Genomic DNA, 17,654 nt, shown 5'->3' with positions numbered 1-17,654 from the left:
CTTGATATTAGAGCAGTAAAATTTACTTAAAATGTGTTCGTGCAATTTGTTACCAAAATTTTTTTAAGTAAATCTTAATAGTTATTTTTTTCAGTGTAGGGATATACTCTCTGCCCAGATTCAGCCAAATGCAGACAAGTTGATTGGACAGCGGTTCATAGTACAAATGAACAATGACCCAAAACATACAGCAAAAGCAACCCTGGAGTTTTTGAAGGTAAAAAGTGGAACATTCTGCAATGGCCGAGTCAATCTCCTGATCTCAACTCAACTGAGCATGCATTTCGCTTGCTGAAGACAAAACTAAAGGCAGAAAGACACACAAACAGACAATAACAGAAGTCAGCTGCAGTAAAGGCCTGGCAAAGCATCACAAAAGAGGAAACCCAATCTTTGGTGATGTCCATCAGTTCCAGACTTAAGGCAGTTGTTGCCTGCAAAAAAAAACACTTTGTTTATGATTATATTCATATGTCCAATTACATTTGAGGCCCTGAAAATGGGGGGACTGTGTATACAAATATTTGTAATTCCTAAGCATGTTATATTTTTGTTCAACCCCCTGAATTGAAGCTTAAAGTCTGCACTACAATTTCCTCTTGATTGTTTCATTTAAATTCTATTCTGGTGGCATACAGAGCCGAAATTATGAAAATTGTGTCAGTGTCCAAATATATATGGACCTAACTGTGTATTATTTTACAGTATAACACAGTTTTATTTTAAACACTTATAAAGAATGTATCCATAATGCTTCTTGCAGTGTTTCTCGTGGGTATTTGCTTTGAAAATGACAAGAAAACAATAAAACGGAAAGTTCAGGGGGAGGAAATGAAAATCGCCCAGTCTGATGAGAGACTGACCGTGATTGGAAAAGGCAAAGAGATCTTAAACCGGTCAAGAGGAGCCAAGCCAAGAAACGACATGGGCTGCACCAGCATTGGAGGTATCTGTCAGAGTAATATCTACATCTGTCAGGGCAGATACCTGAAGGATAAATGCCGGGGAGAGATATCACGCCAGTGTTGTACGCCAGGTCTGATTTTGCACTTTCTGACTAGATGCAATGTTCATTGGTTTCTTTTAACTAAATGAGACAAACTAACTCCTGTGGCCTTTTTCAGTTGCAGCGTGGAGTGCTCTGTGTGCTGGAAGTCATCATAACAGAGTGCGAGCTTGTGACAGCTATGGCTGTGGTGCCTTTAATTCCAGGAGGTATTTCAGAAACAGCTTTTTTCCTGAGACATCATCCATTATATCTAAATAAATAAGTAAATAAATAAACTGAAATACCACAAATTACAAAGCAAATCTTGGGATAACTGGTGACTTTGAACTTATTTTATTACATAGCAATCGTTTAAGTAATGAGGTATGAGAAGTTGTGCTATATTGTAAAAATTAATCACAACTATAGGTCATTAGGTAGTACATGCCGTGGATATTCATTAACAACACAAACTTAGGTGCATTATTGCTTTTATAAAACAATCACTACCTATTTAAAAATATATAATTAAGGAGTTTCTTCAGCTATGGGCACTTTTGGTCGTGTAGACATTTCGGTAACACTTTATTTTAAGGTGTCCTTGTTACATGTATTTACTATTATAATAACAATTAATTATGCATAATTACAAGCAAGTAACCCTAAGCCAATCCTAACCCTAACCATATAGTAAGTACATGTAGTTAATAAATATTACTCAGTACTTAAATGTATAACTACACTGTAACAAGGACACCTTAAAATAAAGTGTAACCCATATTTTTTGTTAGCTTGGTGTATTGTCAGAAAGGCTACACTGTAAAGTGACAGGAGTGACAACTGCATTTAGCTGCAGTAATATGTATGTGAATTCATTTTATATATATATATATATATATATATATATATATACTTATACAGACTGTAAAATAAATCAAAATAACCATAGGCATGACATATTCAAATATTAAAAAAGAACTTAATAGTCTACATAAACAATAACACACAATAATTAACAGTGCAACAGTGTGAATAATTAATAAATACATGCTATTAATATAAGCTAAAAAACAAACAAAGCTAAAAGACTAACTAGTAGCAATATTGTTTATATGAAATTCAAACTGAAAAACATTAAAGTATTTATTATTAACCATAAATTAGAACATTAACCAGAAGTATGATTAATCTCCTCCAAAATTGGACATTTCCCAAGCGCACATGTCCATCTACTCCTTGAAAGCAGTAACGGCTGGTAAAGGTAAAAAAATGCTGTCTGTAAAGGAAGGGCTCAAGAATGGGACATAACTTGAGCTTATAATTTCCCCCGGACTACTTAAAGTCCATCCCAAATTCATTTATACCAGAGATTAAAAATAAAGGCGCAATTGGGGTGGCGGGGGATGCCTGAAGAACTGGGTTGTGATGGACAAACTTTTGTTTTGTGATGGCTTTTGAATGCATTCTCCATGTTCTCAGTCACATCCATACTGACACTCTTTGCACTGATAGGGCTTGACAAACAAACAAACAAATATAAAAACAAACACTCTGGCAAAAAGTGTGGAGGTGGTAATATTTCAGCCCTTTTAGTTCATGCACTGTAAAAAATGCTGGGTTGTTTTAACCCAACTTTGGGTCAAATATGGACTAACCCAACCGTTGGGTTAAATTTTTCTATTAAATTTTTAACCCAGAAGTTGGGTTAGTCCATTTTTGACCCAAAGTTGGGTTAAAACAACCCAGCATTTTTTAGAGTGTGGCATCATATTAAAATTAGATGTAAAGTTCCCAGAAAAGTCACAACTGAAATCTCAGGAGAAACGTCCCAGACAAAGTCACATACTTGAACTAAACTCAAATTACAACTCCATTACGTCTCCAAAGCAGCAGCCTTTGAGTAATAGTTCTCCTCTGGGTAGGCTGAAGGATTAGGTTTCTGTGTGCGCAATAAAGAGCTGTCGGTGCGCAGGACCTTGATCATCTCTTCAGAGAAACATACAGTGCGTTTATTAACGCAGCGTTTGTTGACGACTCGCGTCGTATCTGGACAATTATTTATTTTCCATTATGAGTCATTTGACAGAGAATAACTTGACAGCACAGACTCTGGAATACCCAGTGTGCTCAGAATGGAAGGAAAATCCTGAAGGATCAATGTTTCATCTCGCACATATGCTGCTGGTTTTGGGATTTATGGGCGGCAGCGGCTTTTATGGATCACTCTACATGTTCAGCTTTTTAACGCTGGGGTTTTTCTGTTATTCGATCTGGGCATGGTCCGATCCCTGCACGACTGACTCGTTTTCATGGACTTTCGCGCTTTTCGCCTTCTGTCTGGCACAAGTTGTTCATGGGTCGTACCGATTGCGAAGCGTCACTTTTGATAAGGAGTTCCAGGATCTCTACGATCATATGTTCAAAAAGCTGGGGGTATCCTTAACTCATTTTGGAAAAATCGTGGAGTGTTGTGAGGGCGATATCTACACTATAGATAAAGACCACTGCTTCGCCGTGGAGGGTAAAACCTCCATCGACAAACTGTCCGTTCTTATCTCAGGCAGGTGAGTAAATGGACTTCATAACTAGAAATAATCCGCGTATTATGTCTTACTATGTGTGCTTCAAGACAAACAAAGCACTCGCTTTGTCTAAAAATAGGATACGAGTGACGGTGAACGGGGAGTTTTTGCACTGCATCTATCCATTTCAGTTCCTGGACTCTCCAGAGTGGGACTCCCTCAGACCTTCAGAAGAAGGGATTTTTCAGGTGAATAAATTGCGTGTTTGTTTTCGTACTGTAAACTTTGTAATGGGACAACTTCTTGTATTTTTTCCCAGGTTACGTTACGCGCAGATAGCCGGTGCAGGTACGTGGCGTGGAGACGAAAGAAACTCTATCTGCTGTTCGCGCAGCACCGCTACATCGCCAAGATCTTCGCGCTGCTGGTGCGCAATGACATCGCGGAGAAACTCTTCTCTCTGAACGAAAAGGCTTTCGACACCCGCGGGTTCCGCTACGATCTCCGGTTACCAAGCTTCTGTCACGGACCAGAGCCAGAAATAGAAAACACAAGTGAATCCCGGCCAGTGCTGGGACAGAGTGAAACCAAACCGACAGAAAGAGACTCATGAGAAACGCTCGCTCCACATTTTTGTAGCCTTAACTGATGCTAATAATGGTCCTGGGTTTTGTCATGCATTGTTGTATTCTTTTATATTCCACAAATATTTTTGTCCTTGTTTTATTTAATTGTAGTGACCTGAAATCAGTGTTTTTGTTCAGTCAAGCCATTTTTCAACAATTGTTCAGATTAACACTTAATTAATATACACATCAAGGCATCTGAATGAATGAGAGATTAACTGTTTAGAATCAAGCTTTCACGTGAAGACTCATCTTTCATCTCTCTGCATCACCAATACATCCTAGAACACCTACATGAACACTGTCAATCTAAAATTGTTATTTAACTGTTGCCCATGCCTATGTAGCCTAGTATGTTTGCTTTACACACAAATGAAATGTTCACACATTTTGAAAATAAAATAAAAAATTCTTATAGACTCGTAAAATCAACCATGAAGGGGTATATCAATCATTTCAGAATTAAAGGGGACACTATACAGGATAAGACTAGTTTTTCTGACAGGCTATAGTTTGTTTTTCTCTCCTCTTTTTTGAGAGATTGCATATTTAGCACATTTTTATTATCATAGGCTTGTTTGTGTTTTGAGCAGGTAAACAACTAGCGTATTTCAACCACGTGTAGTTCACATTTTGGCTAAGCTGTGAGTGTGATACACGATTATATACAATTACAAGTTGAACCAGTGCACGATATAGGCTATCCACCCTGTCGTCTCATTTAGGAGCTGCACAATGCATGCAGTGAGTTTTAATGTGGGCATTTACACATATCCTAGCCTACAAATTTGGCGGATGAAACAGACAACATATCTGCCAGATGAAAATTGATCTCGGCACCCTTCCATAATTTAGTTTTATTAGCCTACAATTAAGGGCATATTTTAGTGCAACTCCATGTCAGACCAGTCTATTGACAACAAAACACAATTAACAGACGCCTTGTGATCATGAATGTCTCTCTAGTGGTGGAGTCGCGTATGTGCGCAGAGGAGTGGCCGCTTGGTTTGTGCCCATTTTAAGTCAATGCCTGTCATCTGGCTGGAATGCGCTCCTCACACACTGCAGCTCTCAGCTCAGCTATCAGTCTGTTATCTTCTGCCTTAACATTCCTCCAGACCGCGCACATTAGAGCTCGAATCGACAACACCGGTGAGTAGAAAATGGTTTATTTAACAGGCTATAATGACATTTTAAAATAACCTCTTAAACGTTATGCAAGATTAACACGAAGCACAATAGATAAACTAAAATGTGGTTCTATAGAAAGTTTATTGGAGGTCAGTGACTGCGTTTCTGGGCTTGTAAATCTCCCCGAAAGATGTTTGCGCATTTCGGTTTCTGATTTCTGACAGTATAGCCTATATGTTCATGTCACTATTAACCGCGCTGACTGACATTTATAACATTTATATCCAGATATGTAGGTTATTCACTTAAGAGAAATACTTGCAATTCAAATGTATTTGTTTATGAATGTGGCGGTTCTAACAGTTCACTTTCTGTCCATCTCCCCATCAGCTTGAAAACTTCAGAATGTCAGAATCCTTAAACTACACAACATCTCCACTGCCTTCCAGTGTTCCATCAGTCGCTGGAGATTCCAACGCCACATTATGCCAGGACTGGGAGCAGTCCCATCACCTGCTGTTCCACCTGGCCAACCTGAGCCTTGGTCTAGGTTTCCTCATCCCCACCACAGTAGCGCTTCATATGATCTTCCTCAGACTGCTGCTGATGACAGGTACAGAGCGCCCTCAACAGGAGAGCGATGCGCATACATTTGTTTAGCCGAAAATGAACGCTAGTTAAAACGTAGTTATCATAAATAAGAAGTTCAGAGGGTATGATTGAACTTCATACATTGTAGGTTTAATTCTATGAAGTTTGTTGCAGGTAATTCCATTTCATTTGATGAGCTGAGATATTAACAGATTAATGTGCAAATTTAAATGTACTTTTTTTTTTTTTTAAGTGATAATATTACGTGAGGTATTAAAACTAAAACATTACAATTTGTTTTTTGGTAATTGAAATTAATCTGAAATAAAAATAAAGCATTAAGATTGGATTAAAAAAAATATATAAATGTCTTGGCAACTATGAAATAAAAAAAATAAGTTGATGTACTATTAATTACAACTACAACTGAAAGAAAAGAAAAAAAGAATATAAAGAAATATCAAAAAATGACAAAAGAACATAGCAAAATGACTAAAACTTAAACTAAAAATATAAGATAATATTAATAAATACTATAATAGTATAAATAATACTAAAATAACACTAATAAAGCTATGAATTGAAAGGCTTTAATAATAAACGTTTCAAAATATTTTGCAACCTCAAGTAACAAATTATCAAACCATTCAAATCCCAGAATGACAAAAGGGTCTAAAATTACCTACCACTATTGTTTTAATCACATTAAAAATAATAATAATAAAAGTTGTGGCAAGTATTGTCTATATCAATTTAATATAATAATGAAGTCTGCGCAGAATATTTTGAAAGTCTAAATGGGGTGTCACAATACAAAGTAAGCTTGCTTTTATGTGATTTTCACATTTTTACTTTGGATTAAGATTCATAGGAACTTTTAAGAACCAAAAACAGATAACTAAATGTAAAAAATAACTTTGGATTGTTTTGATGTTGTATTGATTCATAACATTTTTTTGGGGATTTGAAATGCTTATCTTTATTGGATTTCAGGGTGCTCTTTGTTCATAGCATGGGCCACATTATATAGATGTACATTGGATGTGATGGTGTGGAATGTGGTTTTCATCCTGGTGAACTTCATGCATTTCTTCTTCCTGCTTTATAAACGCAGACCGGTGAGTACAGTCACCAATGAGCAAGCTACATATTATTGATACAGTCTATTTGAATGTCCTTGGCTGAGAGATGCTTAAACTGCATCCAGGAAAACAGAGGTCAAATACCATGATTTGTATTGAGATAAGAGGATGTTTTGCTCTCATCTCTTCTCTGATGTCTTCGTGAGTGGGTATTGCAGTGTCTGTACAGTGGCTAGTAGTGTTGATCACATTGCCTGCAATGAATTTGGACTCAGAATTCAAGTTCCCATTGTGCTACATTCAATATACCTGTTTGGTTGTGTTGTTTAATTCCAGATTAAGATTGACAGGGAGTTAAAATCATTGTACAAGCGCATGTTCGAGCCCCTGCATGTACGTGAAGCTCTGTTTCAGAGGCTCACCGGCCAGTTCTGCACCATCCAGACCTTAAAGAAGGGCCAGGTCTATGCAGCAGAAGATAAGACCTCTGTTGATGAGCGCCTCAGCATTCTTCTCAAAGGAAAGTAGGTGCTTCATTTCACTAAGAGTCCACATTTACTTTCTAGATCTCCTATCATGTGTGTATTGTTTTTGAATTCTCTGACCAAGTTTATGCATTTGACAGGATGAAGGTATCATATCGTGGCCATTTCTTGCATAATATTTACACCAATGCCTTCATCGACTCTCCAGAATTCAGGTCGACTCAGATGAACAAGGGGGAGAGGTTTCAGGTAATGTGTTTAAAGTTTATTATTTAAATATTCATTGAATATTTTAATAGTGAAAAATTACCATTCACAAGTGCTTCTCAGAATGTAGCTTTAACATTGTATTTCTGTACCCTGACATACTGTATATGAGCAATTTCACAGGAGGGTTTTTAAAGACACTCCGTTGTTGTTTTTCTTATGTAGTTACACATTTGTGCCGTCGAACTGTTGTATAAATGCAATATCACACTCGTAGACGTGAGATATGGCTGTGTACCGGCACGGCCGTAGGCACGAGGCCGCAGGTAATCACAGCGTGCTGATATACAGCCATAGTAATTGTCAAAAATCAAATCAACATTTGGTGTGACCAACCTTTTTGTTTAAAACAACTTTTGTCCTAGGTACAGTTGTGCATAGTTTTTCAGGTAGCTTTGTAGGTAGGTTTCTTGAAGTGTCTTGGAGATGTTGCCACAGTTCTTCTGGATTTAGTCCGAGTTTTTTCTGTCTGTGCTTTCTGTGTTTGTTTAATTCGTATGAGGGGAGCCATCTCAAGAAAGACAATGTCACATTCCAGAACTTTCTGGTCATTTTGTGGAAGAGTAAACTAATGGCGCTTTTCCACTGCATGGTACGGCTCGGTACGGTTCACAAAAAGTTTTTTTTAGGAGTCGTGGTAGTAGAGGCGGCGCAACTATAACAACATGTGAATAATCCCGCCCACTCCAAAGCGGTACTGAACTGCAGTGGAAACGCAAACCGTGCGGAGCCGAACCGTGCCGTGCCGTACTGAGCCGTGCCGAGCCGAGTCGTACCACGCAGTGGAAAAGCACCATAATACACACCATTTACATTTATCTGTCACATGCACATGAATACACAGGTGACGATCACTGCTGAGGAAAACTGCAAGCTCCTGTGCTGGTCTAGAGAGCGTCTGACTTACTTCCTGGAGTCAGAGTCTTTTCTGAACGAGGTGTTCAGGTACCTCATTGGCAAAGACATCACCAACAAGCTTTACTCTCTCAATGATCCAACCCTGAGTGACAAGGTAAGAACATAGCAGTTAATTAATGAATATGACAATGTTAATGCATTTGGTCTTGACAGAGTAGATCTGCTATGCAGGCCACAGCTGCTACTGCATAAATACACATACACTCTGCTGTGGGCATGTAAGATATCCTGCTGCTTGAATAGGCATACATAAATCCCTTAGCAGATATAGACAAGCGGTGCTGGGGGAGGTGGAGGGTGTCAACAGACAATTTAAATGTTGAGCAAGCAATCTAATTGGATGCAGAATCAGCAGAGGCTAGTCAGGACAGGACATGTTTCAGCCGGGATTTATAAACTGCCTAAATTGTCTGGGTTTTGACTTTGTTTTCCTATTGTTTTCATACTTGCTGAAGGTAATGACTGAAAAGCTATTTGAGAAATATCATGCAGGTATTGTACATAATTGCTCAATCATGGTGTGCAAGTATGTATGAAGGCTGTAGAGAGCACGCCAAATGGAAAACAAAGCCAAAACCTGTACATTTAACCAGGACAGGTCCAAGACAAAGAGGATGTATGGTAACCCTACTTGCATGACTGAGCTAGATATATTTGTAGAAAAATTATGCCTACGTATATATTTCTAACTAAATTCAGAATCTAATACATGTTTGGACAGTGAAGGAAAACCAATCCAGTTGTCTAGTATACATGGGTGGCCTTCAGTACTACTTGTTAACATCCCAGGATGGAAGTTGGTTGAGGGAATGGATTGGTATGGCTACATAATTCCCATTTAATTCCCATTTGTGTTATTTCACAATTTTGATGAATAAAACATGGAAAATAGTAATGATTAAGAATGAGTAGGAGTTCCAAACACTGTTCTTGTCTATTCTTTGAAGATGATTTGCAACTTATTTGACTTCAAAGATTATGTAATTTACGTAAAAAAAAATTGTAATGACTCAATTGAATGACATTACCCGTTTGTCATCATGTGGTAGTAATTATTTATAACTAACGTTATGATGATTGAACCATAGGCTGTGAAGAAAATGGACCGTCAGCCAAGCCTATGTTCTCAGCTGTCAATGATGCAGATGAGGAACAGCATGGCTAGCACCAGTGACACAGACGATGTGCTCAACCAGATCCTGAGAGGCGGGTCAACTGGGTCATCACTCCGTAAGTCTATAGACTTTTCTTGAGCTAAGTATCTTTCACTAATCAGTCAGTGCTAAGCTGTATTTCACGCACTAACCACAATTTACTCAATAGGCCATGTATGCTCCGATATTAGACTCCACGAATGCTGATATAAACCAGTACACACATCTCTCTCATCTCTGTCTCTTCTAACTTTATTTAAAACGTCAAGACATGTCTAATTTCCATTCTTCATCTCCACTCTGAACTTCATCTGTTCCCGTGTGAGTTGCTAATAGGGTACTAAATGTGTGGTATTGCACAATACATTGGTGTGATTTCAAACTATTAATATTGGGTGTATCCCTGATGTTCTCTCCTCCTGTTTCTTCTCTAGCTGTGTCCTCAGTTCGGGCCTGATGGGGTGTAAGATGGTTTATTTTTTTCTCACTATCTTTCTCTTCCTCAACCCCAACAAAAATCGTCATTTTGAACATAACCAGAAAGTAGATTAATTCCCTTCTAGTGGTCAAAACAAGTGACTTCTGATAACCAGACCTGTTATGAAGTTAACCTTTAACATCCAAAAAACTGCATTTGATGAGTTTGTCCGTAACTTTCATGCCATAAAACATGTCGCCATACAATTTTCAACTAAATCCATCAGATCAATATATGAGCTATTACACTGTATATGTTATGTACACTGATCAGCCAAAACCGCCTACCTAATATCACGTAGGTCCCCCTCATGTTGCCAAAACAGCTCAGATGCATCAAGGCACAAGACCTCTAAATCTGTCCTGTGGTACTTAATGGATCTGGCACATTAGCCAGAGCCTTTAAGCCCTGCCAGTTGCAAGGTTAGGCCATCTTGTGTTGGGTTTGTTGGTCCAGCACATCCCAAAAGTTGTTTTTTTCACTGTCTGCCTGAACAGTTCTAAGAACGGTAAGGAATGGTTACAGTTATATTTCCACTTGAACTTGGTTTGGCACGGCACAATTGCAAAGCTTTCTCGGCCTGGAAGTGGACTGGTTACTTGTTTGTTGTCTGGCTACCAGTTTCACTTAGGCTAATAGCTGGCCAAGCATGCTTTTTGAGCAAAGAAAATGCTATTTGAGCAAAGTAAAATATCTGATAATTTTCCATAATGCTGCCACTATTTACATCTTATACCATCTGTAAACACTTGCATTACCAAGACAATGACTGACACATTTGTATTACATTCCAAAGAGCTCTGTTAACAGCACCACAATGGGAAATTAAACCATACCTAGCTGGCCTGGATCGGCACGGAATAGAATGGTTAAGCAACAGGAAAAGTTTGGCCCAAGGGTGGAAAAGTGGCTATAGATGCTCAATCAGATTGAGATCTGGAGGTCATGTTCCTCAAACAATTCTTGAACGATTTTAGCAGTGTGCCAGGGTGCATTATCCTTCTGAATAAATCCACTGCCATCAAGGAACATCATTGCCATGAAGGGGTGTACGTGATCTGCAAAAATCCTTTGGTAGGTGGTACGTGTCAAAGTAACATTCACATGAATGCCAGGACAAAAGCTTCCCCAGCAGAACATTGCCCAGAGTGTATCACTGGCTCGCCTGCCTGCCCTCTTCCCATATTGTATCCTGCTGCCATCTCCACCTGATCTAAAAGAAAACGTGATTCATCAGACCAGACATTGCTCCATGGTCCAGTCCTGACACTCACATGCGCTGTGTGTTCTGACACCTTTATATCATGGCCAGCATTAAGTTTTTCAGCAATTTGAGCTACAGTGACTCTTCTGTGTGATCAGACCAGATGGGCTAGCCTTCGCTCCCCATGTGCATCACTGAGACCCTGATGCCAGTTCACCGGTTGTCCTTCCTTGCAGCACTTTTGGTAGGTACTAACCACTGTATACCGGGACACCCCACAAGACTTGGCCTTTTGGAGATGCTCTGACTCAGTCATCTGGCCATCACTGCTCGGCCCTTGTCAAAGTCACTCCGATTTATCTGCTTGCCTGTTTTTCCTGCCTCACGTGAACTTCAAGAACTGACTGTTCACTTGCTGCGTAATATATCCCACTCCAGGTGCCATTGTAACAATATAATCCGTGTTATTTACTACACCTGTCAATGGTTTTAATGTTGTGGCTGATCAGTGTATATAGTTTCATATCTTTCATATCACTCTACACTCTCTCTTTAAAAAAAAAATAAAATCAATTCTTCATATGCATTTAATTATTTATTTGACAAATAGTCATATATTAATAATGGGAGAATGGACAGTTAGCTGCTTTGCTTTGCAACAGGTTCCAGATCACTCTGTTGGGTTTTTGCGAGTTGATATCATCATCTATATACATACAGTTGAGGTTTGCATACCCCTTTTGTCTCCTAAGTTTATAAACCCCTTTTGGAATTCAATTTAATTAATAGTTATAGATACAATCCAAGGATTTCTAGGCAGTACCACTGCTTTTTTGTTGTTGTTGAACCCACGTGACCCATGTGCCACTCTGAATCTCTGCTCAGAAAAAAAGAAACATGTTTTGAAGCTACATGAAGCAGTGTTTCAAAAGCACTCTATTACTAGCATATTCTGTGCCAAGTACCTATTAGCCCTTGCCATCTGGAGTTTCCTGTCTGAACTTCAGGTTATGTAAAATCTGCTAATTGGCAAAATTAGGTGGTTTGTATCAATTTGTGGCCACAGGTGTTGAAGGCTAGTAAGAGGCCCACATAAACCCTCAGCTTGTGACTTATGAAGGAAGGAGTGTTGATAGCTTGTGCATATTTTTTTATGTGAATGAATGAATGAATGAATGCATGACATATTATGCGATACATTTGTCGAAAACTTGAGTCTTACACTTGCTTAAAACGCATATAAATATCAGTTGTCCCTCTATATATCTCCCAATAATATGATAGTAAAATTAGTCATTCAACATATAGGAATGATTAGTAAAATTATATTTGAATTCTTAGTTTTAAGATCAAAACTCATGAAATGCAATACGATGATTGAGAGATGAACAAATAGACATTCCTTAAAATCCTGATGTATTATAGATAATGCTGACATTTTAAAGGGGTCATATGATGCGATTTAAATTTTTCTTTTCTCTTTGGAGTGTTACAAGCTCTTGGTGCATAAAGAAGATCTGTAAAGTTGCAAAGACTAAAGTCTCAAATCCAAAGAGATATTCTTTATAAAAGTTAAGAGTACAGTATGGTGAGGGGCGTAACATTTCCGTCTCACGCTTGAGGTATTCGGCCAATCACAACGCATTGGATAGCTGGCCAATCACAGCTCACCTCGCTTTTTCAGACCGATGAGCTTTGTAAAAATCTACGCGTTTCAAAAAGGCGGGGCATAGAGGAGAAACAATAATGTACAGTATGTGGAAAATAATGTTTTTTTTTTACTTTAAACCGCATAAACACATTTCATTACACCAAATACGCAAAATAATGTTCTTTTTAGCAACATCATATGACCCCTTTAACATGATTTTTCTAAAAAAAAAAAAAAAAAGTATGAATAATTAAGTAAACCTAAGTTGCTTCAGCTCAGTATTTATTCTGACATATTACTGACAATGTAAATTATATTCTTACATTATAAAAATCAGTAAAGATTTTTACACAGCAAAAATACACATTTATCACAAATTGAAGGAGGCCTTTTACTTGCTAAAAAAGTATAAACTTATCAGTCAGATGGCAGAAATCATGTAGTAGATTGTGTACAACAGGTTTTTCAGCACATTTGATCATGTTGATAATTTAGAGGCCTTACATTTGTTTATCAGTTATGATACAGTAGGACTTAAACATCTTGCAGATTATTAAAGGGGTATGCACACTAATGTACTGCAGACTAATGCACGTCAGACATTACTCAATGTCACAATAAAAACACTTCTTTCACACTGCGGTCACACTAGACTTTGGACATGCAAAATTTCTTTGGATACTACAACGGCCATAATACGACATTGTCAATTTCTGCGGCACCTTTTTAAAAATAAAAATTCAGCATATAAGAGTAATACAATCATTGTCAAAAATACAATGTACTCCACTTTCCTGCAATGCTGCAAACCTGCAGCTTTAAAGTGACATATCTGGATCAACGTCTTCACATCAAACGTATTTGGAACGCAGAATTCAAACTTTGGAACATTAACATAACAAAAAGTTTAGTGTGACCGAACCTTCAGGCACAAGACTCTGAAAGTGGCTCCAGAAACTGGTTCCCAGCCCATACATTTTGGGTACTGCTAATTTTATATAACATGCACAGAGTGTAAATAACAAAGTTGTAATTTTTTATGTTTGTGATTTTATTCACATTACTGTGATGGTACTGTTGAGCTGTGGATACAGTTAATAACTTTAGAAAGAATGATAGAAAGTTTTGTTTCCATGTGACTTTATAAAACATTATATTTTGAATCTTAATGTGTAACTACATATGAAAGCCTCGAAAAACATTTATTTATTTATTTATTTATTTTTTCTCCAGAGAAAACTCCTCTGACAAAAGTTTCCACGACTATGAAGCCAATTGAAGAAGGAATGGAAGATGACGTTTTTGAACCTGAATCCCCCTCTACCTCCCAGAACATTTCCAGGACCCCAAGAGAAGACATGTAAAATGTATTTAGACTTCAATTTAGTGAATTGAACAGGAAAATAATTCCCCCCCCCCTCAGATTACACTGTTCTGAGTAGAGAGATGAGATGTGTTCTAGTGTTACAGATTTAACTTTAATTTGACATTAACATTAATTTGGAAACACTCATATAGTTTCTTTCTTGCTTTAGTATAATCTATATACAGAAAGCATTTTTAACTGTATGCATATTCTTATTTCGAATTTGGTTAAACAGACATGGTTACAATGGCTTAAATATGCTATGCTAAATGTAATACCTGATCATATTTTTCTTAAAACTTAATCTTAAATGATTAATACAACCATCAGAACTGTGCTAATCATATGTGTAAAACAAAAGTGATTACTTCATAATCATCAGTAAAACTGGTCCCATTTGTCTGATACAGAGTTCATACATATACCATGTGCATTTCCTTGCATGTTCCTGTTTTTCTGTCATGTTTTCTTGTGTGATACGTTAACAGTCAATATTTTATTAAAATGAATCATATTATTATTACACAGGTTATTATTACAGGGTTAAGCAATGATGAAGTGTACACTGGATTTACTGAATGTCCTGTTTGAAGCATTTCCATTTCTTCCAAATGCTTCTTTTATTTTATTTTATTTTCTTTAATGTGACTATTGTGTGTATAAAGTTATACTGATACTTGAAATCACCTTTTTTTTTTTTTTAGATTAAAGTTTGTTACTATGGACATGTGTTTGTTTACTTCAGTATTTCATTATTGTTTCTTTCTAATGATGGCTGTGCTTAATGTTTAAGTGATTCACTTAGACAAATCACTCAAGGAGCAAAAACAAAACATTGCTGAAAGATTAAATAATAATTCAGGGAGCACTACTTATGATCTAATATTTAACATCAGAAGATTTTAAAACTTGAATATTACACTAAATTTTTTATTTTTAAAAATTATTTTTTTTAAATTCATCAGTTTTATTGATGAGCAATCTCACATCATTCAGATATAATAATTCCTGTGTACACTGTGCTGTCAAAATATATACCTAGAAACCCTTGCTTTGGAGCAGTGTTAATTTCGTTGACGAATAATTTTCGTCATAATTGTCGTCAACGAATTAGATTTTAGCCGACTAAATTTACTGTAGATTTAGTCGACTAAAATCGTATGATATTTAGTCGACTAAAACTAGACTAAAACTAAAAACAATTCAGATGACTAAAATATGACTAAAACTAAATGGCATTTTAGTCAAAAGACTATGACTAAAACTAAATCAAAATTTGCTGTCAAAATTAACACTGCTTTGGAGTGCCTGCCAAATGTATACATGCACGTTTTAGAAAGGGAAACTAACCACCGACTAATTTGCCATATCCAAAGCCAAACAACTTTAACTTTAAGGTCTCTGTTTTAATCAGAACATCGTTAGTATATATATCACTACACTCTCAGAAAAAAAGGTACAAAAGCTGTCGCTGGGGCAGTACCTTTTTAAAAGGCACACCTTATACCTAAAGTGTCCATATTGGTACCTTAAAGGTACATATTAGTACCTTTTTTTCCTGAGAGTGTATGGTGCACTTTTGTTCCAGGTGACCTTTGTTGTGCATATGGAGATCCAACAAGGTCTCACAGGAGTCACAACTAACAACTTACCAAGCCACATATACTTCTATATCATTAGGGCAGAAGGTTCTTTCATCAAGAGCATCAGAACCACTTCCAAATTCAGAGAATTGGGTAAAAGTAGCTTTTATTTGACTCAGTACCAAATGGAGTTATTTCATATATCATTATATCCTTATATTGAGTTATACCATATATCATTTGTATTTGGGTATACACTACATTGTTGTGGATATAACCGACAGTCAGGAAGGGCATCTGTCATAAAACCTAAGCCAAATAATGTGCAGATAATTCCTCTGTGGCGACCCCTAACGAGAGCAGCCGAAGGAGAGAGAGAAAGTTGTGAATACAACCGTCAGAACATTTTAAAAGTTCTGTGTAGTACGTCAAACTAAATTTCAAAGTTATGTAATCATATTCAGTATCCTTTATTTTATGTGCTGGTGACCTGTGGTTTAAAAGATGAAGAGCAGCTTATCATAATATTCTCTTTTATTTATACAGCCTTTATTACTGTTTTTGACAACCAAACAGTTAAAAGTTAAAATAATGTATCAAAACATAGATCTACACTGATCTGTAGTCAATGAACTCAGCAAATTGAAGGAAAGAGAGAAAAGCGTGGTCTATCTTTAGGCCATCAGACTTGTGAATTCCTTTACAGACAATGGCCATATAGCATCCCTGTCCCATGTTTTATTTTAAATATACTGAAATATGAAAACAGAATGTTAAAGGGGGGTGAGGGGGAGTTATTTAAAGGGGGATTTTTATTGTTATTTAAAGGGGGTATTTACACTGTTTAAAGAGTTCTCATGCTAAACATGGCCAAAGTTTCAAAAAACGATTTGGACGTATGACGGAGTGTAACGCCAGGTTGAGCGTAACGGTCAACCTATATCACATGTGCCATAATAACCAATCACATTACAGCCTTGATGTCACTGAATTTCAGTCAGAGTTGTGCGACACTCAATCGTCGTTTACGGATACCATAGGAATGAATGAGAAGTGCCGTAAGCTGAATCCCACTTGTCGCAAAAAGTCCGGGACTTCTCTTATAAAGAGTAATTTTTTTCGGTGTAAACTCTAAAAATTGTGTGGGCGTGCAAGATGGCACCATGTTAAGATGCTTGAATACGTTGCTCGTGAGTTGAGCAAAACTAAGTTCTACTTGACCATTTAATGAACTATGTTCATTAGTATTATGGCTTACTGATCTCTACACATTTTCGAATCGTCGGACACATTATGGGCAAACGTTCTGCCAAAAATTCAAACAGAAATCTCTTGAACTCCTCCTCCTCCTCCTCCTAAGTCAAGTTGAAACTACACTCTAAAAAACGCTGGGTTGTTTTTTCAACCCAAATGCTGGGTTGAGACCACTGGGTAAGGACGTTGGGTTGTTTTAACCCAATTTGGGTTGAAAATTGGTCTTGATCTATAACCCAGCATCGCTGGGTTGGGAACGCGGACGTGAAAGAGAGAACGCACGTCACGTTAACATCGGATGACACCAGTGCGAGAAGCTGCCATTTTCTCAGCGTCTTCAGATGGAAGCGAGTG

At 37.4% G+C, this 17,654-nt stretch overlaps 2 protein-coding genes across 3 annotated transcripts; both read left to right on the top strand.

The window, feature by feature from the left end:
- The first annotated feature begins 2,944 nt into the window (after positions 1-2,944).
- LOC107749590 (popeye domain-containing protein 3-like) lies at positions 2,945-4,598 on the top strand. The gene is made up of 3 exons (XM_016564761.1): positions 2,945-3,552; positions 3,650-3,758; positions 3,830-4,598. The coding sequence occupies exons 1-3, from the start codon at positions 3,059-3,061 to the stop codon at positions 4,121-4,123; spliced, it is 897 nt and encodes a 298-aa protein (XP_016420247.1). The 5' UTR covers positions 2,945-3,058; the 3' UTR covers positions 4,124-4,598.
- Positions 4,599-5,189: 591 nt separating this feature from the next.
- Positions 5,190-14,540, top strand: LOC107749589 (blood vessel epicardial substance). Of its 2 annotated transcripts, XM_016564760.1 has the most exons (9): positions 5,190-5,288; positions 5,658-5,880; positions 6,852-6,976; positions 7,277-7,464; positions 7,566-7,674; positions 8,537-8,704; positions 9,699-9,840; positions 10,199-10,227; positions 14,331-14,369. In XM_016564760.1, the coding sequence occupies exons 2-8, from the start codon at positions 5,673-5,675 to the stop codon at positions 10,219-10,221; spliced, it is 963 nt and encodes a 320-aa protein (XP_016420246.1). In that variant the 5' UTR covers positions 5,190-5,288; positions 5,658-5,672; the 3' UTR covers positions 10,222-10,227; positions 14,331-14,369. The 2 variants fall into 2 exon arrangements, with proteins under 2 accessions (XP_016420246.1, XP_016420245.1); XM_016564759.1 differs by lacking the exon at positions 10,199-10,227 and having other exon boundaries at positions 14,331-14,540.
- The last annotated feature ends 3,114 nt before the right edge of the window (positions 14,541-17,654 follow it).

The sequence above is a fragment of the Sinocyclocheilus rhinocerous genome, unplaced genomic scaffold (assembly GCF_001515625.1).
Source record: "Sinocyclocheilus rhinocerous isolate Xijiao unplaced genomic scaffold, SAMN03320098_v1.1 scaffold572, whole genome shotgun sequence".
Taxonomy (NCBI): domain Eukaryota; kingdom Metazoa; phylum Chordata; class Actinopteri; order Cypriniformes; family Cyprinidae; genus Sinocyclocheilus; species Sinocyclocheilus rhinocerous.
The sequence above is the reverse complement of the archived record's forward strand: the minus strand, read 5'-3'. Positions and strand labels throughout refer to the sequence as shown.